The following is a 26782-nucleotide window of genomic DNA, read 5'->3' on the forward strand; positions in this document are numbered from 1 at the left end:
TCGGTAATATTTTGTTGAAATGATAATAACGTGAATGAAAAAATAGTGATGACGTTTTTCTGTAACCATAAAAATCTCACAATAGCATCAAACATAATTTTTGGAATATTTTAGTAGATTACACCAATTTGAGTCCAATATTAAAAATAAAAATTTAATAACTGATTCAATTTTTAAAACCTTATTTTTAATCAAATTAGTGTAAAGTTTTTACCTAATTAAGCATGGCACGACATTGCTTGCTTAGAAAGGTAAAGGATGTCCATATATAGAGAATAAAATAAAGCCAATCGAGCAACCTAAAATGAAGTATATATATATATATATATATATATATGCTTCTCTAATTACTAATTAATATGATATATGTGTCCAAACTCAAAACACAATACCTGATCTCCCACTTCTCTCTCCGATCCTCTTATTACAAGGCAAGTTATCACCCTATATATTCTTCTAACTCAGAAACCATTCTTTTGCATTCCTTGCTTTCTTTGCATTAAATTATTGATTTGCATCCTTAATTGATGTCTATAAAACGATGACGTACATATATACTTTTTAGTAATAGATATATATTCTTCTTCTATTAGAACAACTCTAATACTAATTTTAATTTCAATTTATTATTTTTAGTATTTATGAAATCAATTTCAATATAAATTTTAATTTCAAATTAGTTCACTTTTTGTAAATATTAAAAGTGATATTCTAAAAATATGCTATTGTAGTTGCTCTTAATTTTAATTTTTAAAATAAATAACTTCATAACATGTTATTAAAATTTTGATAATTTAAAATTTTAGAATTATATTGTTATTATTCTAAAATTAAAGAAAAGAATTGTATATCCCTTTTTTTCTATCTTATAATTTTGATATTGTCATTATGAATATATTTTAAAATATGTGTTTAATTCTTTGAAAAAAATTCAAGTAAGAAATAAAAAATGTATGGGAGGGGAATAAAGATGCATAAGATGAAGATGTTAGGTTTATTTAAAATGTACTTTATATGGAACATAAAATTTAGAAATAGAAGGTGATCATGAGATGAAAATATAACATTTGTATATAACAAATCAGTGACTAAATTAATTATTATGTTTATACATATTTTATTTCTCATATATATATATCTAATATGATTTTACATAATGCACTAATAAAATAAAAAATGACATTAGACATAAGAATTTGGCAATGTAAATAAAGTTCTTTTCCAACACCAAAATTCAGCCTTTAATAAACTATGAAAGAAATTTCAAATATGTCAAGAATATTCGGAAATAGATCCTTTCAATTTTTTTTAATAATTGAGGGTAATTGAGGGAGTAAAGTGTGATCTCTCACCAATAATTTTATAAGTGAGACTAAAAAAAAAATATGAGAAAGAGAGTAATGAAGAGTTAGAGATCATATTTTATTCTCTCAATCTTTTTTAACAATTCAAAAAATCCATTCTCTTATAAGTGATTTTATTTTAATTTAGAGTAAAGTATCGTTTTTGTCCCCAACATTTAGGATAAGTCTCAAAGTTGTTCCTAAAGTTTCAATCGTCCTATTTAAGTCCCTAACATTTCAAAATTGACTCAATGTTGTCCTACCGTTAGGGATCCGTTAACATAAATGACGGCAGGACAAAATTGAGACGATTTTAAAACGTCAGGGACTTAAATAGGACGAAAACGTTGGGGACAAAAACGATACATAAAAATAAATTTTAATTTAATTTTATCTTTCAATAATATCAATTTTTACTGTACATAGTATTCAATTATTTTTTAATTATATCTAAGTAAATTACACTTAATTACATTACTTTTATTTTAAATAAATTTATTCTTTTATAATTTTAAAGAATTTTGATACATTAGAGACAAAAGGTATAATTTATATTTTATTGTATATATATTAATTTTTTTTTCTTTTATGCAAGTTTATATACTAGTCATTCTACAAATATTTCATGATAACTAAAAATCTTTAAGAGTAAAATTATAAAAAAAATTAATTTATTTAGAATGAAAGTAATATGATTAAGTGTAATTTACTTAGATGTGATTAAAAAATAATTGAATACTATGTATAGTAAAAAATTAATATTATATATTGAAGGATAAAATTAAAATTTATTTCTATGTATCGTTTTTGTCCCCAACGTTTTCGTCCTATTTAAGTCCCTAACGTTTTAAAATCGTCTCAATTTTGTCCCGCCGTCAATTCTGTTAACGGATCCTTAACGGTAGACAATATTGAGTCAATTTTGAAACGTTAGGGACATAAATAGGACGATTGAAATGTTAGGAACAACTTTAGGACTTACTCCAAACGTTAAAAACAAAAACGATACTTTACTGTACATTTTTTCAATCTATAAACACTGTTATCTTTTAGAATGCCTAAAATTTTGCCTAAATTAAATACACACGCAGCTTCCTTATCCGTTTGATTACATGAGTTGATAAAAAAATAGAGTTATGCTACGTGAACACTAAAATTAGCCACTAGTATAAAATATATGCTAAAATATAAATACACATTATAAATATATTAGTGGTTGATTTTAGTGACTGATTTTGGTGTAAAAATAGTATTTTTGTAAAAAATAATATACTAAAATAATAATTTGGAGTGTTAATAAATGTTGATTTTTTGTTTGTGGTGCGAGCAGCTTACAAATTAAATAATGGCAGAGGATGCAAAGGTGGCAAGGGAAGCAAAGCTTGCCCAACTACTGAATCAAACATTCCAAGATAATAATCAAATTTCTTCAACTCCCAAGATACAAAGAGTTCCTCTTTTTTGGCGTCAAAAAACCAGCTTCTACGAGTATTGCATACCCAAAATGATATCATTTGGTCCCATTCATCATCGCAACGAAAATCTGAAGCAACAAGGTCAACACTTGAAATCTCAATGGGCATCTCTCTACATTGAAGAATACAGTAAAGAAGTAGGTCCTTGTAATGGTAACAAGCAAGAAGCAGCAAACTATTTGTATGGAGTTGTAGGATATAACATTGTGGAACTGAAGGAGCTGTTTGCTGAGGATGTAATTGAAGAGTATAGTGATGAAGAACTTATTTGGATGCTGTTTGAGGATGGATGCTCTTTGCTCTATTACATGGACCACGTTAATGCTCAACATCCAGAAGAACTGAAGCTAAAGTTTGATCAACTGATGTATATTGGCAGAGATATTCCATTGCTGGAAAACCAACTTCCAATAAAACTGCTGCAACTGCTGAGCAAAACACAAGGTGCTGACTTGGACTATTTAATCACAAATTTTATGAGCATGGGCGAAGAAAAGCGGACTGGAAGGACAACGATCACAATCCCTATAAGAAATCATATACTTGATTTTCTTCGCTCCTCCTACTTTCATACAGAGATTGAACAGAATGTCCCAAACCAAAATGGTGGTATTCAAATGCCTCCTCCTCCTCCTCCTCCTCCTCGTCCTCGTTCCTCCCTAGTCTGGCAAACTTACAAGAACATACGTGATCTGAAAAAATCAGGGATCCAGGTTAAGGTAAACAAGAGTGATGAATGGAAGTGGCATGACATCACCTTCACCTCAAGATGGTTTGGTGGAGAGTTGACACTTCCTTTGTGGGTATTCAGCAATGTCACGCCTTACTTTTTTCGAAACTTGATTGCTTACGAGATGTGTCCGGACTTTCGCAACAGCTTCGAATGTTGTTGTTACCTTTCTTTCATGGATTCCTTGATAGATAATGCTGAGGATGTGAAGGAGCTTAGATCAGCTGGTGTTATCCAAAATTTGGTTCAAAGTGATGAAGAAGTGGCCAAATTCTTTAATGATATTGGGAATGACTTCCCCGCTAAAATGTTCAATCAAATATACACAACCGATGCTATCCCCATTAGTAAGAAATATATCCAAGTGAGGCGTCAAATTCAGGAACATTACTCGAGTAGATGGAGAACTTTTCTGGCTGAAACACGGAGTACTTATTTCAGTTCTCCCTGGTCTTTGCTTGCCTTTCTCGCTGCACTTTCAGGATTAATTCTCGCTGTTCTTCAAACATGGTATACCATACATTCTCCTAAAAATTAGTTACCACATTTAAATAATAAGGGTCCGTGTATGTGTGTGTGTGACCCACACTTATCATGGTTTGCATCTAAGATTCTTAAACAACAAAAAAGTGTGTACCTCGAGTTGTTTTCCATTATTTGTATGTTTTGTAATGCATTATTTGATTACTTATGATTGTAATGGAAAAACATGTATGCTAATTCAAGCTTGTATAGTATTGTTTGTTAAGGGCTAACTCATTTTGATTCCAAACATCAAAATTCAAATAATGACAGAATAGACTACTCATATCTCTCTTCAGTTCACTTTTTCAAACATCCTTTTGGGATTTTGATTTCTGAACCCATCATCCAAAATTAAGAAAATAGATTTAGATTAAGAGATTCTAGATACTCAACGTCAACATTCTGCCATTGAGTATGCTGAAGCATAATGGAATTGAAGCATCCACAAGCCAGGTTAGGCCACTAGACTTCACAAAGAAACCAAATGAGAGAATATAAAATAATAAGATACCACATAAAATTTAAAATCTTAAAGGCATAAAGTTTTTTTTAAAAAGAAAGAGCTCAACACTCAAGTGGAGCAAAGTAACTAGTCTAGAAACATAAAACAATTAACTCTTATGTCATTTTTGACATAGCCATCAACAACATGAGTTATTAACCACACCACTCTGTAGCACATGAAAACGATTGATCCACACAGTCTACAACCCTTGTTGTCTTATTCTAAAAAATGACATTATTCCGTCGTAGCCAAATAATCCATACCACTGAAAAGAACCCAACTAGCCAACGCTTCCGTTGCTCCTTTCTTACTGGCATGGATCTCCAACTCTCAAAGTGTTCTTTCAAGTTACCTGGTGCAATCTACTTCTGTCCAAAAACTGAGATCCATGCACACCACACCTGCGAAGAGAACTCATAAGTAACAAATAAATGTTGTACATTCTCAACATCTTTCTTACACAACACACATATTGTAAGATTCTCAGTTTGCTTAGCCGATTCTTTGTATTGACCCTCCCAACTAACACAAACCAAGTGAACAGCTCAACTCTAGGTGGAACAATTCCTTTCCAAATGTCCTTTGTAAATCGATAGTTGTAAAGCTTCTCATCCAAGGTCTGTTCCTGCAATACCTGCACAAATGAGTTAATAGAATAAACTCCTTCTTTGTCAAATTTTTACACCACTCTATCTTGCACATCTGCTATTAGTCTAACAGATTGCAAGACTTGAAGCAACTGACCTCTCATCTTATAAATTCTCATTCCTTCTAATTTTCTTTGACGTTCAACTAATTTTATGCTATTCAGTACTAACACGTGCTATTTACCAAATAGGAATTCAAATTAAAATAGTAGTGTTGTAAATCTTTGCATTAAACAAGAGGTTGTAATTGTTTTTTCCTTTACATATGGAAAAAGCTTGCGTTACCGAACAAGTTTTCACTGATCCATGTGAATTTTTTCAAATTTTCAATTATTATTAGCTAATTGTCCATATTATTTTTTATGCTAATTTGTTCCTTTTTCTTTATGCAAATTGACATTATAATTTATTAATAATACAAGAGAATCACTTTTTTTAAATCTGGAATTTCAACATCCTGAGAATGTTCTGATTAATTTTTCTTATCCTACCAAAAAAAGAAGTTCAAGTCATCCGTAGCTCATTAACATCAGAGATGCAAGGACGACTATCATATCTATTCTTAATATATAAAAGTAGATACATAGGTTTACCCACATTACTTCTAAGTTATTTCTCTTTTTCTACGAACGCCATATCAGCAACATTGTTTACTTGAGAAAATTTTAGAATCAACCAATCAAATCTTACCAAATCAACTTTTATTTTAAAAAAAAAAAAATACAAAACAAAACTAAAAAACACAATCAAAACCAATAACTTAACTTTTTCCAAATCAATCCTTATTTCTAAAACAACAAAAACACAAATTAATATTTACCCAAAAAAAATCCCTTACCTTTCTCATACTTCTAGAAACCCTCTTCCTTTTCGCACCTCTCCGTACCATCCCATGAGCCATTGTTTTTTCTTACCTACATCCTCTTCTGGTCCTATAAGCCATTGTTTTTTCCTCAAAACAAATTGTCCATCGTGATGTCCATCTTCGATGGAGCCGCATTGCATAAATGTCCATCCTCCATTCCTCATGTTATAAATAATATTTGTCGTTTACTCTTCTCATTTTATTGTTATAAATAATATTTTAATTGTGAAATCATTGCAAGTAGCACAGGTTTATGTATTCCTCTTTTTTTAACAGTTCTGTCTAACAGTCACAACCAAAATTAATATATATTTAAAATTATTCCACAATTTACATTTATGTATTCCTCTTTTTCAAATTGTTATTCCACATGTGCAATATTACTTCTACAATTTACTTGGAATAGATTATCATTCTTTGACCATGTCTTATTCTCTTTATTGTAGAAGAATTTACAGGTAATGACAGACTGGAAGAATTAATACCCAAAATGGCTAGATTAAAGAGGCGGAGAACAATCCTTTCAAAAAAAAAAAAAGACAAGAAGATATGTGCCTCCAACATATGATTCTACAGCTTGGTTTGTTTAACATAATTTTTATTGCACCTTCCTTATTTTATTATAAATTGATTCATAAGGTGATTTTGATGCCTATTTTAAAAATGTAGAAACACAATTATTTGAAACACTTAGATCTATCCAATTTAGACAAGCAAGAATGAGGAGAAAGCAATATCTCCGGTCGAAGAGGAGTGCCAATTTAGCTTCCAGTTTAGGTTAGTACAAAAGAGTCTTATAACATATTCTGATCTGTTTTTTGTATTGATTTTTGGTACGAATAAAAAAAAATTCTTTTGTAATTGTTTACGAATCATTACGTAGGATTTAAATAAAATATTTTGTATTATATTTAAAATCATAAAAATCGGTGAAAAAAGGATAATTTTTTGGTCAAAAAATCACATGAATAGTAATTTTGAAATCCGTAGAAAAATATGGATATCTTTCCAATTTTATTGTGTAATAAGATTGTCCAATTCATTAGTTAAATCAAATTGTTGAGAAAGAAATTGAGAAGCCTATTTGTATTTTTAATACTTTATGGAATAATTTTTTAAAAAAAAAATTACTTCAATAATAATTTTACAACCCTTGAAGAGAAAGTTATGTCTTAGGTTAAGAAATATTGTCAATTCAGCTTTCACTTTAGATGAGTACAAATTATTTTATAACATGTTTTATTCTAATTGTTCCTACTTATAGCTAATTAATAGGAAAAAATTCTTATAATTTGTTGTAATTGTTTGCTATGTAGGATGAAAATGAAATCTTTTACATCTATCTATATATCTATTTATCTATTTAAAAATTGATACCAACTCTCTCCATAATGAGTTTAAGCCATCTTTTCTTTGCTAATGATGCTACATGAGCAATTCTAATGACTTTGGCAAAAGATGAAAATCAACCAATCACTATTTAGTAAAATGTTTTAAAAAAATTAAAACAAAAAACTCTTATCTATTATTATTTAATTGACATCAAGTACTAATTAAATGCAATAAACATACATTAAAAGTGTCATAATAATAATAGTTATAAAAAATTTCAGTTACAAACATTCAAATTCTACAACTTATACATATTAAGACTTTTACTACTCTTCATTTCTTAATCTCTCATACTAATTGTCAAAAATTTCTTAAATTTAATATAATATCCACAATGAGTTTAAGCCGTCTTTTCTTTGCTAATGATGTCACATCAGCAATTCTAATGACTTGGCAAAAGATGAAAATCAACCAATCACTATTTAGTAAAATGTTTTAAAAAAATTAAAACAAAAAATTCTTATCTATTATTATTTAATTGAAACATCAAGTATTAATTAAATGCAATAAACATGCATACATTAAAAGTGTCATAATAATAATAATTATAAAAAATTTCAGTTACAAACATTCAAATTCTACAACTTATACATATTAATTATTAACATTCTTACTACTCTTCATTTCTTAATCTCTCATACTAATTGTCAAAAATTTTTTAAATTTAATATGACATTTTTATATGTTTTTCATTCTCATTCATTTATTTTTTTTAATTATTTACAAACAAAAAAACTACAAAAAAAAAGACAAAGTGTAGCCATTAATGTAAATCGAAAAGTGAAAAAAAAAATGAAAATGCAGTTTTGTATAACTCTAATATAAATAACCTATGTCTTTTTTAAAAATAAATAAATTCAAAATCTATTTATAATATGTTCTTTAAAATATTTTTAATATAACATTTATTAAAATATACTATATAATATAAATAATCTACTTCTCCGCGCAATGCGCGGGTCTCTCTCTAGTATAATTCAAATATTGATGAGTTTCTTCCCAATCATTTTGGGAAATGTGAGTGTTTATGTTGCCTTTGCCATGCATCTACCTAGCTACTATCTCAGCGAAACAAATTTTCTCTAAAAGTTATAAAGACTATTTTCTTTGGACATTGGCTATATAAATGGTATAGGTTGTATGATATAGAGAAGAATATGATATTCATTTCCAGAAATGTTTCTCACAAAATATATTCTCATTTCACTCCATCAACATTTTAGAGTCTTTCCAAGTTTAAGAATTTTCTAACATAGTGCTGACTCTATCCTACCATGCACCAATACGGCAATACCGAACCAGTTCCAATAGAAATCACCAAAATAACAAGCTTTAATACTATGTTAAATTTGATTTGGAGAAAAAAAATAATCCAGCTTCTTTGGTCTATTCTTTTCCATTTTTGAGGAAGATTCCATTACATGCATCACCTATCTCAGCACTGTCTCTGATTTTCGTCTTCCTTTCTTTCTTTTTTTTCTTCATTTGTTGCATTACAAGATAGTTCTTATTAACAATTCATTTGTTCCCTACAGCCATCTGCACTCATCAAATTAAAGCAAAACCAATCTCTCATCTTTGTCTTCTTTTCTCTCTTTTTTTTCTTCATTTGTTGCATTTCTGAAAATGGCTGAGACCTTGATTGAAATTGTGCTGGAGAACTTGATCCCTCTTGTCCAGAGTGAATTTGCAGCCTCCTTTGGAATCAAGGAAAAGGCTGAAGAGATGTCACGCACTTTAGAACTCATCAAAGCTGTTCTTGATGATGCTGAGCAGAAACAATGGTCAAATCGTCCTCTGAAGGTGTGGCTGCAGCAGCTTAAAGATGCAATGTATGTGCTGGATGATATCCTTGATCAGTTGCCTACTGAATCTTCTCAACTTGGGTGCTTCTCATCTTTGAATCCAAAGAACATGATGCATCAGCGCAAGCTTGGGAAGAAGTTGAATAAGATGATAGGGAGGTTGGATCGAATTGCTCAACATAGGAGCAACTTTGATCTTAGACAAGGTATAAGAAAAAGGTCAAGTGAAGTTGCTGAATGGCGCCAAACAAGCTCAACTATCGCAGTTCCTCAAGTGTATGGACGAGATGAAGATAAAGGGAGAGTTGTGGAGTTTCTTCTTAGCCCATCACGAAGCTCTGAGTCCCTTTCCGTCTATCCCATTGTTGGATTAGGTGATGACTTTTCTGGGGAGATTTATTTCAAGATGCATGATTTAGTCCATGATCTTGCTCAATCAATTTCAGAGGAAGAGTGTGTATGCTTGGAGAAACAAAACCTTAATCATTCTTCAAGAAATCAACAAATCGTAGGTGATTTTTCAAGAAACCTCCATCACATTGGTTTTCCCGACTTAAATATGAGTCAATTCAAGAAGAGAGACTTTGAGAAAGTTGAATCCTTGCGGACATTTTATCAATTAAATGTAGAGCAACTGACTCCAACAAATGATTCTCTTCGGGTTTTGTGCATATATGGTAGAAAGATACCATCTTTTGGGAGTTTAAGTTGCTTGAGGTATTTGGAACTTCATGGTTTGGGTATATCGAGCTTGCCTGCTAGTATTTGCAATTTGCGCAGATTGAAAATCTTGAAACTAAAAGAATTGTGGTGTCTTCGTCTTATACCAAAACACTTGACAAGGATGCGAAATCTCCGACATCTTGTCATTGATAAATGTCCTTTAATATCTGGTATGTTTCCTGAGGCTCACAAATTATGTAATCTGAGAACACTAAGCGTATACATTGTGAAATCAAAGAAAGGGCATAGTTTGGCGGAGCTAAGTGATTTGAATCTAGGAGGAAAGCTAAGAATAGAAGGTCTAGCAAATGTTGGGAGAATATCTGAAGCTGAAGATGCAAATTTGAAGCGTAAACAAGACCTCACAAAATTAAGCTTGTCATGGGACAGGAGTGGTAAGACCAAGTCGGATGTTGGAGCAGAAGAAGTTCTTGAAGCAGTCATTGTATCTGTTTATTGTAGTCTTAGTTTATACACTGCGTATTCATCAGTTTCTGTTCTTCTCATTTTGTTGTGTATTTGCATAATCATGGTTTCAATATGTTGTATTGTATTTTAATTTATCTTCATTTGTCCTGCTCTTTCAAATTACAGAACCCCAATAACAAAAGAAAAAAGATCTTGCATATGCTTTTCAATTTTCAGGATATGAAACTCAATGCAAGTTCTCTGTTGGAATTTTTAAGTCATTCGTTTAAAATACGCAGGAAAAGGAATATGTATAGAATTCTTTTGCTTCTCCCTCATCAGCTTTTTGTTTGCCATCAAGGATTTTAATTTTTCATATGGCAGCAGATTTTAAATTGGATGATAGGCTTTTATTCAATTTCTAATTATGTATTCAATTGTTTTCTTCGGTTGTGCAGTGCTAGAAATTTTTTCATTTAGGGTATTTTAAAAATAGTTATAATAAAAGAATGTTAAACGAAAATAAAATAATTCAAATTGAGTGTTAATAAAACTAAAAGTGTTTCATTTTACTGTAGCCTCTTTAATAGTAGTAAATTTATTTTTCAATATTAGTAAGAGAGAAATAGAGATCATAATCTGCAAAAATCTCTACAAATGGTTATTTATTTTTAATTTGTGTGTTCAAGTCATCCGTATGTAGCTCTATAATAGTAGAGATGTGACTTGTGAGGACTATATTATTTAGTATTTAATTTAAATATGATACTTTATATTCAAATAAAATGTACAATAAATTTATTTCACGCACATATTTTATATATAAAAAGTTTAGACATTATTGAATTTCTGAGAGAAGAGTGGAATAAAAGAAAATAATATTATATGAAGTTGTTGTATTGAAGTTATGTTTTACATGATGCAAAAGTCATGCTATTTATAAAGATATTTTTAACTATCTTTATAAATATTCATCTACTAACTACTAGCTATTACTGATTTAACTCCCAACTACTAACAACTCTAATAATATTTTAATATGCCCCCACAAGTTGATGGATCAATAATCCTCAACTTGGATAAGTTTCGATGAGATGGTTGGCAAAGAGGCGTGTGGCACGGTAACGCAAAGGAAGAGGCATGTGGCGCGAGACGAAGAGAAGACAAAGGAAAAGAGCGGTGCGGCGTACGCCGCAATTTGGTCATGACAGAAGGGAGGAACATGGCTTCTGTGAGCGGCGTGCAGTGACACAGAAGAGACGATGCGTGCGATGCGGTGATGCAGAGTAAGAAGACGCGTGCGGCGCAGAAGAAACGATGCGTGCGATGCGGTGACGTTTAGTGGCGGATGCTAGTGATTTTTGACCTGTTGAACTCAAAAAAAATGGGGAGGAGACGTCGGGGACGCTGCGACGACTGGCAGTGTTTTGAACAGATAGATAAAGAGAGGAAGAAACAAGGCTACTTCTCTCGTTCTGTGTTTGAGAGTGAGACAACCAGGGAAGGAAAAAAAAGAGAAGAAAGGAGACGTCGGGATGCCGCGACAATCGACAATGGATTGAACAGATAGATCAAAAGAGGAAGAAAATGTACAGACAGGAGGTGTTTTCTTTTTACCGAAGAAGAAGGAGAAAGAAAAAAAAAGAAGAAGAGAAGAGAAAGAAGAAAAGTTGATGATGATAACAAATTTTGAGAGGCGCGTGAAAGCGCAGGTCTCAATGACCATAATTTTGGATAATAGAAAGAGAGAGGAAATGATATAGCCAAGACAACACCAGCTATTGGAGAAGGAACAGAGTCGATAACAAAAGTTGGATTTTCACTAATATAGAAAGGGCTAGTGGGATTTTGTGCTAAGTTAGAAGATGATTCTGCCATTAGAGAGGAAGAAGACAATGGAGACTGATTATTTGGGTTTAAAGAAAAAGTATGGTGATTTTTCAGCGAAAAACTAATGGCTTATCTTCTTCAAGGAAGATACCATGGCTCTGATACCATATTGAATTTCTGAGAGAAGAGTGGAATAAAAGAAGATAATATTATATGAAGTTGTTGTATTGAAGTTATGTTTTATATGATGCAAAAGTCATGCTATTTATAAAGATATTTTCAACTAACCTCATAAATATCCATCTACTAACTACTAGCTATTACAGATTTAACTCCAAACTACTAACAACTCTAATAATATTTTAATAGACATATTACATGCAGACGTATCATAAAGAATATTTATTTTTTAATTTTTGGTTGAAGGATTAAAGGATCAGTCGTGCACTCAGTTAACAAATAATTTTAAAGAATAAATATGAGAATAGTCATGCTTTCTAAAGCTCAAACTTTATTCTTTCAATTTTATTTTTTATTATCATTCTTCAATTTAGTATGTGTTAGTGAAGAGATCTAGAGGCGGAGCTAGACTAACTATTTAGGGGGGCGGTGTTTAATAATTTACTAAAATTATTACCTGCTAAAAAATAAAAGTGAGAAGTTTGAGAGAAAAAAATTTATATTTTATTTTTTAAATAAAATAAACTATTAGACTAAGTCTAAAACTATTATACTTTGTTAATGTTATATAAAAATGGATTGATTTTTTTTATGAATTAAAAAAAGACTAAAGCCCCCCTTTCCATATGTGTAGCTCCGCCCCTGAAGAGATCAGAGTTAAAAACAAAATGAATGAGAATAACTTAAATATATAATTGATCTGTTACCCAAACCTTGGCCCACAATAACAACAATCTCGGAACCTAATATAGTTGGCAGAGATAACTTCTCTAAAATAATCGCTTCACTCAAACTACCACTATCCCAATAAACTCGGATAACAACCAGCATGGACTCCGTCAAACCTGATACAGATAATGGAATACACAACAAACAATCAGATATATATACTAGCATAAAGCTAGTCCAAAGGTACGCTATTCATTTCAATCTTACTTTGAACTCTCTCACACTCATACTTACTTGAGCGTTGGAGTCCATTTGCAGGTACCCAACGCCGCCTCTCCATAAGAAGACGACGTTCCGTTCAGTTCGCTCCAAAGAAAGCTAGTTCAAGTGCCAGCAAAACGAGCTATACCTCGGAGCCCACTTTCACACAGGAACATTTGGCGCCCACCGTGGGGCCGATATTTTTCTAACCCCACAACTTCCCATTCTGCATATTAGTATACTCTTTTTTGCAGTTTGCGACGCATGGCAAACGAGCACAGCCACGCTCCCTCGAGCACCAATCAGGCCAAAATCTTGGCAATCAACGAAGCCCTTAGGGCCGAAAACCAAAGAATGGGCAAGCTCCTGCGACAAATGGAGCACGACCGAAGCAAAGGAGAACACAAAAGTGCCGAAAACAAAGACAATAATGATGAGCATACCTCGGAAACTAAACACACCATCCCTAAAGTCACCAAAACGACCACCAAAAAGAGAACCAACCCTTTCGCAAAAGAAGTCATGAGCTTCGAAATGCCTCAAAACTTCACCCTACCGTCAACCCTAAAACCCTACAATGGAATAGGAGACCCGAATGTCCACGTCACCAAATTCCAAGCTATGATGTTCATGAATAAGGATTCCGACCCGATCTTATGCCGTACTTTCCCAACTTTCCTAGATGGAGCCTCCCTGATTTGGTTTTCCAACCTCCCTGAAGGCTCCATTTCTAACTTCGACGAACTAGCAGACCAGTTCGTCAACCACTTCGCCGCATCCAAAATATACGTCCATAACTCCGATTACCTAAGCACCATCAAACAAGGACCAAACGAAAGCCTCAAAGACTACCTACTTTCCTAGATGGAGCCGCCTTGATTTGGTTTTCCAACCTCCCCGAAGGTTCCATTTCGAACTTTGACGAACCAGCAGACCAGTTCATCAACCACTTCGCCGCGTCCAAAATATACTTCCACAACTCTGATTACCTAAGCACCATCAAACAGGGACCGAACGAAAGCCTAAAAGACTACATGACCAGGTTTGCCGAGCAACCAACGAGATACCTAACCTAAACCCCGAAGTCCACCTCTATGCCTTAAAGAGCGGCCTCCGACCAGAAAAATTTCAAGAATCCATAGTCATTGCAAAGCCAAAGACCCTGGCCGAGTTTCGCAAAAAAGCAATGACACATATCGAGGTTGAAGAATTCTGAGCACTGCAAAGAGCAGATAAACCTACCTCAAACAGAGAGGAGGAAAGGCAAAACAGGCAATCAAACAGCAGAACGGATCAGAGAACGTTCAGACTAACACCCAAGTTCGACAACTACACTCCCCTCAACGCAAAAAGGGAGGACATCATAAAGGATATATTACACTCAAAACTCATCAAACCCCCAAACAGGGCCGGTACATATCAGGACTAGCGACACGTCGACAGGTCAAAATACTGCGCCTTCCACCAAAAGTATGGCCACACTACAGACAACTGCGTAATAGCCAGAGATGTCCTCAAAAAGCTCGCGCGCCAGGGACTGCTGGACAGATACATTGACAGCCGAGGACGAAAATGGAGCACAGAAGATCCCAGCCAACAATCTAAAACAACGGACAATTCCCGAGATAAAGGGAAAAAGGTAGATAATGATATCAATCCACCTCGCAGAATAATAAACTGTATTTCTGGCAGTTTTGCAGGAGGTGGATGCACAAACTCGGCAAGAAAAAGATCATACCGAGCTATGATGACAATGACAAAATCAACTCCATCCTAACCTATCAACAGAGATAAACCAGAGATCTCATTCGTCCCCGAAGACTATGAGACAAATGATCAAAACCTGGACGACCCCGTCGTCATTACCGCGCAGGTCGGAGAACCACTGGTAAAGAAAATTCTCATGGACCGAGGAAGCATCGCAGACGTGCTATTTTACTCAACGTTCCAAAAGATGAAACTAAGTGATAAGAATCTCCAACCCTCATCCAGAGAACTGGTAGGTTTCTCAGGTGAGCGCGTCTCAATCCGAGGTTATATCTGGTTACAAACTACTTTCGGAGAATATCCTAACAGTAAGACGATAGATATACAATACCTTGTCGTAGACTGTAAAAGCCCGTATAACATCATTCTGGGCAGACCATCTTTAAATGCATTCAATGCTATTGTCTCTACTGTACATTTGTGTGTCAAGTTTCTTTCACAGAATAACAAGGTCGTCACCATCCATGGAGACCAGAAGGAAGCCAGGCAGTGCTATAATGCCAGCTTGAAGAGCGAACAACCAAAACAGCCAGACCAACAATATGTCCAAGCGGTGTATAACTCGGGACAACTACCACCCCTGGCCGAGTTAGACCCAAGGACCAACCATCAAGAGCGACCAATGCTAACAGACGATCTTACTAAAGTTCAACTAACAAGCGACACAGACAAGTACACATACCTCAATAACGCGCTAGGAAATGACGAACGATGTCAGGTGGCCGAGCTATTAAGACAAAATGTCGATTTGTTCGCTTGGACACCAGCAGACATGCCAGGAATAGACCCCAACATCATCTGCCACAAGTTGGTCATCAATTCATCAGTCCGACCTATAGCCCAGAAAAAGAGGCATCTCGGCGCTGACAAAAGAACAGCCTCCCTCGAGGAAACTACAAAACTATTCAACGCCGGATTCATCAAAGAACTCAGATACTCCACCTGGCTAGCCAATGTGGAAATGGTAAAGAAAAGCAATGGTAAGTGGAGGATGTATGTGGACTACACAGACCTTAACAAGGCCTGCCCAAAGGATGCATACCCCCTCCCATGCATTGATAAACTTGTTGATAGTTCCTCTGGTTTTCAATGCCTGAGTTTTATGGATGCCTATTCCGGTTATAACCAAATCTTAATGCATGAGGCTGACCAAGATAAGACTGCTTTTATTACTGACAACAGTAATTTCTGATATAAGGTTATGCCATTCGGACTCAAAAATGCAGGTGCTACCTACCAACGACTCATGGACAAAATTTTCACAAATCAAATCGGACGAAATATAGAAGTCTATGTCGACGATATGGTGGCAAAATCAACACACACGGCAAACCACGTCAAAGACCTAACAGAGATATTCCAACAACTTCGAAAATACAAAATGAAGCTAAACCCAGAGAAGTGCGCTTTTGGGGTACAGAGTGGAAAATTCCTCAGTTTCATGCTCACTTGCCGAGATATTGAAGCAAACCCCGAGAAGTGCCAGGCAATCTTAAACATGTGAAGCCCAAGAACGGTCAAAGAGGTCCAACAACTAACTGGCCGACTAGCAGCATTGGCCAGGTTCCTGCCTCGTATAGCCCACCGAGCACATCACTTTTTCAAAAACCTGAGAAAACAAGGAGAATTCCTATGGACCGAGGAATACAAAACGACTTTCACAGAACTAAAGGCCATACTCTCAGCTCCTACAATCCTCCAAACACCAGAAGTAGGTAAACCACTCTATCTATATTTATCTATTACTAACTACACTATAAGTTCTGTATTGGTAACAGAAACAGAAAAGCAACAACAACCAGTATACTTCGTCAGCAAATCACTTCAGAATGCTGAGACACGCTATCCAAAGCTGGAGAAACTAGCCCTAGCCCTGGTCACAACAGCCAGACGCCTGCGATACTACTTTCAAAGCCACACCATCGTGGTCAGAACAGAGCAACCCTTAAGACAAATACTGACGAAGCCAGAACTAGCTGGAAGATTAATCAAATGGTCGATCGAATTGTCAGAATACGACATCTAATACCAATCCAGAGGAGTCATCAAGTCACAAGCACTAGCCGACTTCATTGCAGAACTCACTACAGAAGAACAAGCTCCCAAAGATATCATCTGGACACTATACGTTGACGGAGCCTCGAACAACAAAGGCTATGAAGCAGGAATACTCCTCGAAGGCGACCACGGGATACAATTCGAACAATCACTACAATTCACTTTCCATGCAAGTAACAATCAAGCAGAGTATGAAGCTTTAAAAGCAGGATTGCGACTCGCTCACACCATGGGCATCACAAAGATAAACGTCAAATGCGATTCTCTACTGGTAGTACAACAGGTAACACGTAACTTCCAGGTAAAAGACCCACTATTAGAAAAGTACAAAAAAACAGTCAATAACCTCATCAGCACCTTCCAGAAATTTAATATTTCCCATATACCTCGCGAGAAAAATGACAGAGCAGACGTCTTTTCAAAATTAGCAACAACAAGAAGCCAAACAACAATACCTATATTATCTCAACTAACTCTAGATGAGCCCAGCGTTATGCTAACAACTATTTCGAGTATCTTGCAGGAAGATGACTGGAGATCACCCTTCATAACCTACTTAAAAATAGGTATCATTCCAAACAGCATCCAAAATCATCGAAAATTCAAAAGAAGAGCAAGCTTCTACACTATGCTCGAAACCGAACAATACAAAAGAGGATTTACAATACCTCTTCTACGATGTCTAAACTCGGCAGAAGCCAAACTGGCAGTAGATGAAGTCCATGAAGGAGTCTGTGGAACACACATCGGTGGCCGAAGCCTAGCCGCCAAAATACTCCGAGCAGGTTACTACTGGCCAACCCTAAAACAAGACTATATGAATAAAGTTAAACACTGCGACCAGTGTCAACGCCACACACCAATCACCCACAACCCGGCCGAGTAGTTACATACATCCGAGATATGTTGGCAGTTCAATAAATGGGGGCTAGATATCCTCGGCCCATTTCCACCCGCTCCAGGTCAGGTCAAATTTTTAATTGTCGCCATAGATTACTTTACAAAATGGATAGAGGCTACACCATTGGCAAAAATTACTTCCGAAAAAATGATTTCTTTCATATGGAAAAACATACTATGCTGCTTGGGTATCCCTCAATTCATTATCACTGACATGGTAGACAGTTTATAGATAAAAAATTCACAAACTTTCTACAAAATTTCAAAATAGTCCAACAGTTTTCCTCTGTTGAACATCCGCAAACTAACGGTTTAGCCGATGCCGACAATAAGATAATTTTGCAGGGCCTCAGAAAGAAGCTCGACGACTCAAAAGGAGAATGGGCCGAGCTTATTCCTGAAGTACTCTGGAGTTATAACACAACAGAACAATCATCAACAAGGGAAACCCCCTTCAAGCTAGTCTATGGAAGCGATGCCATGATACTTATCGAAGTATCCATACAAAATACCAGAACAGCAAACACAAATGAGAGCGACAATATCAAAAACAGGAAAGGCGAGCTCGACCTCATAGAGGAAGAACGCAACAAATCAGCATTACACCAACTAGCATCCAAGCGAGCTATAGCTCAGAAATACAACCGAAAACTCAAACCGATGACTTTCACAGAAGGAGACCTTGTACTGAGAAGGGTCGAAGACATACGAAAACCATAAGGGCATGGTAAACTAAGTGCCAATTGGGAAGGCCCATACCGAATCCAACAAGTTATTGGCAAAGGAGCATACAAGATACAAAAGCTCAATGGAACCACCCTACCAAACACTTGGAATATATCATCTCTAAAAATGTATTTTAGCTAACATATATGTCGGACACGGTGATGCACTCTTTTTCCTACTGCCAGATTTTATCCCTAAGGAGGGTTTTACTGGAGAGGTTTTAATGAGGCACACCACCCCGCATCTTCCCAATTCATTCTACCACAATAAAACACAACTAACTATGTCATACCTAGTATTCAAATTGCGTCAACAACTTCAAAACAAACAATACTAACTATAGGATACATTCAAGCATATCTAATGAAGTGCGACTAAACGAATCCCCTGCAAACCCAATTCCAAACTTCGTCGATCGGACATGTATAGTTCAGAATTAACACATCCAAACGACTACAAGTCAAAACAACACTAATAACATATACCTCGCACAGAAATTTTTCCACGCACAAAACCAAAACACAAACGAGGTACAAAACACAGACAAACAACGAAACTCTCACAACTATACTTCAACTCTCAATCATTCGATTCTCACAAGCAAACAAAAACACATATTCAAACATCTTCCTAACAGCGCAAACAGGAAACAACAAAATTAATCCTCAATATCACCATATTCGGCTAAACGCCAGAAGTTTACCACAAACAGTTGAACGAACATAAGTCAAACAAGTTTAAAAACTATCTATTACAAACTTAAACATCAGGGTTCTCCCCCTCACCCTCAACACCATCCTCGTCCTCAACCAATTCATCCCCAACTACAACCTTACAAGGATCCATTTTCGAAAGATCAGCAGCAGGAGCAAGAAACTTGGCCTACTTGACAACCCTCTCAAATCCAGCCGAGAACATCTCCAAGCCATGATCCTCTTTCTCAGTTTCAGCCTGTTTCTTTTCCAGTCCAAGGACCACCAGTCTCACCTCCAGAGCTGTGTTTTTCTCCTTCAAATCTTTCTCAGCTTTCTCAGTAGTCGTCAACTTCTCTTGCGGTGTATTAAGTATTAACCAAGTCAAGAGCATCACGAAGCTTGCTCGACTTCTCCACATTCTCTTGCATCAGCTGAGCCATGGAAGCTTTATCAAAGGAGTCCCGAGCATGTTTAAGCTCCTGGGACCGACCAATACACATCAAACGTACTTCCAACACCTAAATTTCACACAGACAATATTACTCAAACAAACAAGCTAAGCAACCAAAAAGAAACTAAAACACAAACAACACCTAACGATACCTGAAAAAACTGAGCCACGCCAACATCACCAACATCATGGACAATCTTCACATCAGAGGGATTCTGGGCATGCTCATCAGCAACAGCAGAGTATGGGAAATGCTCCCCCCAGACAGACGTCAAGTCCTCACTTCCCCTATAACCATGCAAAACCCTCTGATTATCAACAAATCTTTTCACCTGTTCCAAATCAACGCTTTTCTCACCAAGGATATCCTCGGCCCCATAAGCTTCCTTCTCTTTCCTCTCCACCTTCTTCCTCTTATAGCTAACCTTCCTCATCGGGGAACCCTGGTTCACCTCGGCCCCCACCTCAGCAGCAACCTGACTACTCGAGCCTTGCCTTTCAACATTCTTCGACCGAAAGAATGCACGCAAGCTAGTAGATGTCACCTTAGGAGCTTTTTCCACTGCAAAAATACAAGACACTAAGAAACCAGGAAACAACAACATATCAAAACAAACAAGAAAAGACCAACAATTATTTACCTATATACTCATACAAAGCATCTTTATCAGACTCAAGATCAAGCATATCCACAACAAAAAGCAGAGAAGAAGACGATACATGATTCACTAAAAACTCAACAACCATTTCGTTTTTATACTCCATCACATCCATCCCTAGAATTTGCCTAGGCCTCGGAACCCAAAACAAAGGAAATTCTTCTAACAAGCAATAATCAGCATACCACGGAAAATCACTCTCAACCACACCAACTTTCAAAAACATGGATTTAAAACCTTTGAACGAAGAATGATAAAGGCTGGAAATAGCCCGTCCAGGAGCACTAGCAAGATTCAGCCAGCACCCCCTCTTCACACCTTTGCATTGAAACAGAGCAAAAAATACTTCCAAAGACGGTTCCATTTCCAAAACATCCATCAAAATTTCAAAAGCCCTAACAAACGCCCATGAGTTTGGATGCAATTGCGATGGAGCAAATTTCAATTGCATTGAAACTCCACACTCAAACTCAGAAAACGGAAACCTAACCCCTAACTCCACAAACACAGCACTGTACATATAAAAACACTCAAAACCTTCACCCCAATGGAAAACCCGATCATCAGCATTGCATGGCATAAACTTAAGGTTTATTTCACTACCCTCCCTAACTCAAGACGACGGCGAACCCAACTGAGACACGCTAAGCTCATCATCGAAACTAGAAACCCAACCCTTCACCGAGTCAGCAACCCACCCATATGGATTCACAGGATCCCAAACAAAAATCTCTTCTACAATCTTATTAGCAGTTTCGACCACCTCCTTCTTCCTCTTACCCTTAACCCTCTTATCAATCATTACACTTTTCCCTTTATCCATCAGCAAATTTGCAGAAGAACTAGGAGAAGAGAAACGAAAACGAATTTTTGCTCATACCGGAAACAACGCAAAGAAGACGTAGACCAAAAACGGTAAGCCAAGAGTCCAGAAAATTTACCAGCCCACTAAGCCACATCTCCAGGTAAAATATCAAAACCCCCAACCAAATTCCAACCGTTGATCGCGATTACCAATCCTAATATCAACGACTCTGATCTCCAACTATTCCCAGTCCCAACACACATTTATAACGCACGTTTCCCGAAAATCTCTCTCCTATACAATTAATTTACCGCCTAAAATTTCAACCTTGACAAATTTTTCAAAAAACCCCTCCGCAGGCAAACAAGTCGACCTTGGGGCTGCCATTATACTCGGTCCCGAGCTATAAATAAGCTCGACCTGTTATAGCTCGGCCTTGAAAAACAGGTCAAACTTGGGGGCTATGATCTGTTATCCAAACCTTGGCCCACAACAACAACAATCTCGGAACCTAGTATAGCTGGCAAAGATAACTTCTCTAAAATAACCGCTCCACTCAAACTACTACTATCCCAATAAACTTGAATAACAACCAGCATGGACTCTGTCAAACCTTATACGGATAACGGAATACACAACAAACAATCAGATATATATACTAGCATTCCAAAGGTACCCAATGTCGCCTCTCCATAAGAAGACGACGTTTCGTTCAGTTCGCTCCAAGGAAAACTAGTTCAAGTGCCGGCAGAACGAGCTATATCTCAGAGCCCACTTTCACACGGGAACAATAATATTTCTCCTTTTATTTAATTGAATATAAGTGCTTATATTATTTATTTGAGAAATAACTTCTATTATTGTGTATAGGATTTAACAAAATAATTCCCTGATAAATAATAACCTCACAACTTTCACAATTTATAATCAGTTAATCATGCTCATCTTGTAATACAATTCAAATATTGAGTTTCTTCTAAATAATTAATAGGAAAAACATTTATGGGTGCATGTACAAAAGGAATCTCTGCAATCTGCACGGGCTATGAGATCATATTTGGTGATGCATTTTAGGATACAATAATAGGAGTTTCCACGTTTGCAACTTTCGTCATACCAAACATCTTCACACCTCTCATCTCCAATCACTTGAATTGTCATCAACACCCCTACATAATATCAATATATTTTATATTTCAATAGGTTATATTATATAGAACTTGGATATGATTATATATTCCAATAAGGGAAAAAAAGTTAAGATACTAATAATAAAGTAATGATGAACCTGAAACCAAAAGAAGAAGAAACAATTTTTTTGCTATAGTTAGTTTAGCCATCTTTCTATTATAAGTGCAGTGTGAGCAACTCCAAGGAAATGAAGGGGCTATATATAATTGGAAATTTATTTTAATAAATAAAAAGATTTGAAAGTTTGTGTTTGATGTTATACAAAATTTAGATATTAAATCAAAATTAAATTATTTAGTTCAAAACGATATTTCTATTATTTAATATTTGATACTTATTTAGACTAATTTTTTATTGTCACTCAAATATTATTAGTGTATGTTTATTGGATTAAATTTACCGCTCTTAGTCTCACAATATTAGACAATACAATTAAAGGAACTTTCTAAGAAGTTTCAATGCACCCCCTAAGTTTAGTTTGTTGATCTTTTAGTGGAGGAGTTCATCAAGTAATAATTAATATAATTTTGAACCTAACGCATGATTTAATTTGATTATAGTGAAAGATAATATCTCTTTTTTAATCCGTGGTATTGGTTCAAGTTTTGACTATAAAGTAATGAATATTGTAGCGTGAGTCTTATTTCTTATAGAATCTCTAATACTTGATTGCCTCTAAACACTTGTAGTTTAAAAAAGAAAAACAGAGAAAAAAGAGTAATGTAACTTTTCATATATTTGTTGTGTTGATGGAGTGAAGGATATGAGGAAAAGATGCTTATTATTTTATGGAGCTTCTCAAGGATCTGATTCTTAGTTTGAGCGAAACTATTCTGCAATAATCCAGCTTCTTTAATCTATTCTTTTCAATTTTTATAGATTGATCATCTTTTTGTTGTTAATCAACATAAATTTCACAAATGGATATAGGAATTTCATAATAAGAAGAAAAAAAATTATATAATTAATTAGTTGGACAGAGACTCGTTTATTTTAATTAGTGATATCTCAGTTGAGTTATAACTTATAAATATGTGTTAAAGAAGAAAAAGAAAAGGTATCAAGAGAATTGTGGCTAAAATAATCTGAAATTTTTTCAAACAAAACTGCCTCTAATAAAAGATGTATTAAGGAACAATAAATGATATATACTTATATAGTACTATAATATAACTTAATAAACAAGGATGTTTTGATAAAAATCTTATACTAAGTGTTATAATCGATCCAAACTACGTGTTTACCGTGTTAATTAACAAAATGACTGATACTATGAGCCTCGGATCTTTAAATATATGATCTTTAAAAATACACATACATTTATCTAATAAGTACTACTTGTTTTGTGTTATAAATAACGTAACTATAAGATTGCAATAAATTATTGTGATTTATATGAACATTTAAAATTGGACAAGTACACTCTTGAGTTAAATCTCAATTTGACCCCTGAAATTTGGTCTGATGCTCAAAATGACCTCCACAATTTTGTTGGCCTCAATTAGAACCCTCAAATTTACAATTGTGGCTCCAACTTGTCCCTGCGATCATCTCCGTCACCGAAATGCTGATCTAGCGCAATTGCGTGATATGGTAGACACTACTTAAACGACGACGCATTAGTTTCGCGCGCAAACCCTTTGGAAACCACGTAGTGTAAAGGTTTTCTTAATGTTTAGCAACTTATGATCGTCATAGTGGAAAGAAAGAGAGTTTTAACCCACAAAAAACTGAAATAACGTGGTTTCCAAAGGGTTTGGACGCGAAACCAGTGCGCCGTCATTTAAGTAGTATCCACCGTGTCATGCAATTGCATCAAATCAGCATTCTAGTGACGGAGATGATTGCAGGGGCAAGTTGGAGCCACAATTGCAAATTTAGGGGTTCTAATTGGGGCCAACGAAATTGTGAGGGTCATTCTGAGCATCGAGCTAAATTTTAGGGGCCAAATTGAGATTTAACTCGTACACTCTTTATTCAATCGGAAATGTTTGGTAACCAAAGAAAATCAGCCAAAAACAGTCATAAGTTCCCTTATTTAATATTCATTAATTGTTACGACAATTAATGAATGCTAAATAAAGTAAGTTCTGGTTATTTTTTTGTCTACCTAGCATTACTCTCATTTTAATACTTTTTCCAATTATATATCCATTCATTAATTTGGTACATTTAAACATTTAATAAATTTTGAACTTATAATAGAAAGAATAAAATTCTACATCTAAGTAAAATACTTAACTAAATTTAACTAAGTTGTTATAACAACTTTTTAAATCACGCGCCTTTTTTTCCTTTTCTTTCTCGTTTCTCGTTTTCTTCTCCTTTCTCATCTTCTTCTCCTCTTTCTACTTCTTAATCTGATCTTCTTCTTCTTCCAAATTCGCGCACGTAGGTTTTTTTTCTTTCCTTTTTCTTCTCCTCCTCTTTCTTCGTTTTCTTCTTCCAAATTCACACACGCTTCTTCTTCTTCTTCAATGTTGCGACTTCTTCTTTTTTTTTTCTTTTTTTTCGTTATCTTTATCACCAATAACACTGATATTTTGCAAACATCTATATTGGTTCGTTCTGATCTTTTTTGCTGTTATCATTAAATAATTTCGGTTTATTTCTTAATTTATTTCGCTTCATTTGTGTATTAATTGAGGTTCACTTGATTCTGCTATTAAGTATTGACTAAATTTTTTATTCCTTAAGTAATTTTGATTTATTTCTTAGCTTAATTGAGGTTTATTTGGATCCAAAAATGAATTTGATGTGTTTTTGTTAATGATTGAGTCTTTTTAACTGTTTGTTCAAATCGAAACTAATTTCGGTTCATATGTATGCTAATTGAACTGTTCACTTGATGCTGCTCGTAAGTATTGACAAAATTTTTTATTCTTTAAGTATTGTCGATTCATTTTTTAGTTTAATTGATGTTCATTTGAAAAAAAAAAGCATATATGATAGCACATAAGAGAGTTGGTGGGCAGTAAACCAGAAAATGAAAAATTCAGGAACTTTTTCGTTAATACACTGTATCTCTCTTACTCTTCTAGTGTATCTATATATGTATGAACAATGTGAGCCTAGTGAGAAGTCTAATTTATAGAGAGAATTGAAGCATATTTTCCACGTATTGGCAAGTGCTTTTTTGTGATATCAGTGATTAATGATATATAATAATTATCAGCAGCATTAGTTGAGCCTCAGTTAACACATAAATGATTCGAAATTATTTTACAAATAAACCGAAATAAACTAAAAAATAAACTGAAATTATTTAATGATAACACCGAAAAAAATCAGAAACAATAAAGATGTTAGTACGGCTAGAAGTGAGCCGAGCTGAGTCGAGTTAGATCAAGCTCAAGCTCGGCTCACAAAAATTAAGCTTGACTCACGGCTCGACTCATTAACAATTGAGCCTATTTCGTAAGCTCAAGCTCAACTCAACGAAAGTTTACGAGCTGGCTCGAGCTCACGAGTTGGCTCGAGTTCACGAGCTGGCTCAAATAATAGGAACATAATCTATAATTCTATATCAATAAATTATAACTAATATATATTAAAAAATATTAAAAAAATAAATTTAATATATTGTCTATCTATCAATTATAATTTTTTTTATTTATGTCTTACATCAAACATGGCTAGATTAGTGGCCCAAGGTTACGATCAAGAAGAGGGTATAGATTTTGATGAGTCTTTTGCTCCGGTAGCTAGAATGGAAGCAATTCGGTTGCTTCTTGCCTATGCCGCCCATAAAGGTTTCAAAATGTTTCAAATGGATGTTAAATGTGCTTTCCTTAATGGCTTTATTGATAGAGAAGTGTGTGTGGCACAACCCCCCGGTTTTGAACATAAAGAGTTTTCAAATCATATTTTCAAATTAACTAAGGCTCTTTATGGTCTTAGACAAGCTCCAAGAGCTTGGTATGAAAGGCTTAGTGCCTTCTTGTTGGAAAATAAATTTCAAAGGGGTACCACCGACACTACTTTATTCATTAAAGCATCTAATGATGATATACTCCTTGTTCAAGTTTATGTTGATGACATTGTATTTGGTTCGGCCAACATTTCCTTATGTGAAGAGTTTGGAAAACTCATGACTAGTGAGTTGAAATGAGTTTAATGGGAGAGCTTACCTTCTTTCTTGGCCTCCAAATTAAACAAACTCCTAGTGGTAC

At 34.8% G+C, this 26782-nt stretch overlaps 1 protein-coding gene across 2 annotated transcripts in view; it reads left to right on the forward strand.

The window, feature by feature from the left end:
• The window catches only part of LOC107616713, a 36874-nt gene continuing 10410 nt past the window's right edge, over positions 319 to 26782 (forward strand). The window contains exons 1-2 of one of the 2 annotated variants that reach the window (XM_016316992.2): positions 323 to 431; positions 2674 to 4307. In XM_016316992.2, the coding sequence (XP_016172478.1) occupies positions 2689 to 4086 (1398 nt within the window). In that variant the 5' untranslated portion in view covers positions 323 to 431; positions 2674 to 2688 and the 3' untranslated portion in view covers positions 4087 to 4307. Of the gene's footprint in view, positions 432 to 2673; positions 4308 to 26782 lie in introns of those variants that run through there. The other variant, XM_021112467.1, reaches the window with a different exon arrangement.

Source organism: Arachis ipaensis, chromosome B09 (genome assembly GCF_000816755.2).
Source record: "Arachis ipaensis cultivar K30076 chromosome B09, Araip1.1, whole genome shotgun sequence".
Taxonomy (NCBI): Eukaryota; Viridiplantae; Streptophyta; class Magnoliopsida; order Fabales; family Fabaceae; genus Arachis; species Arachis ipaensis.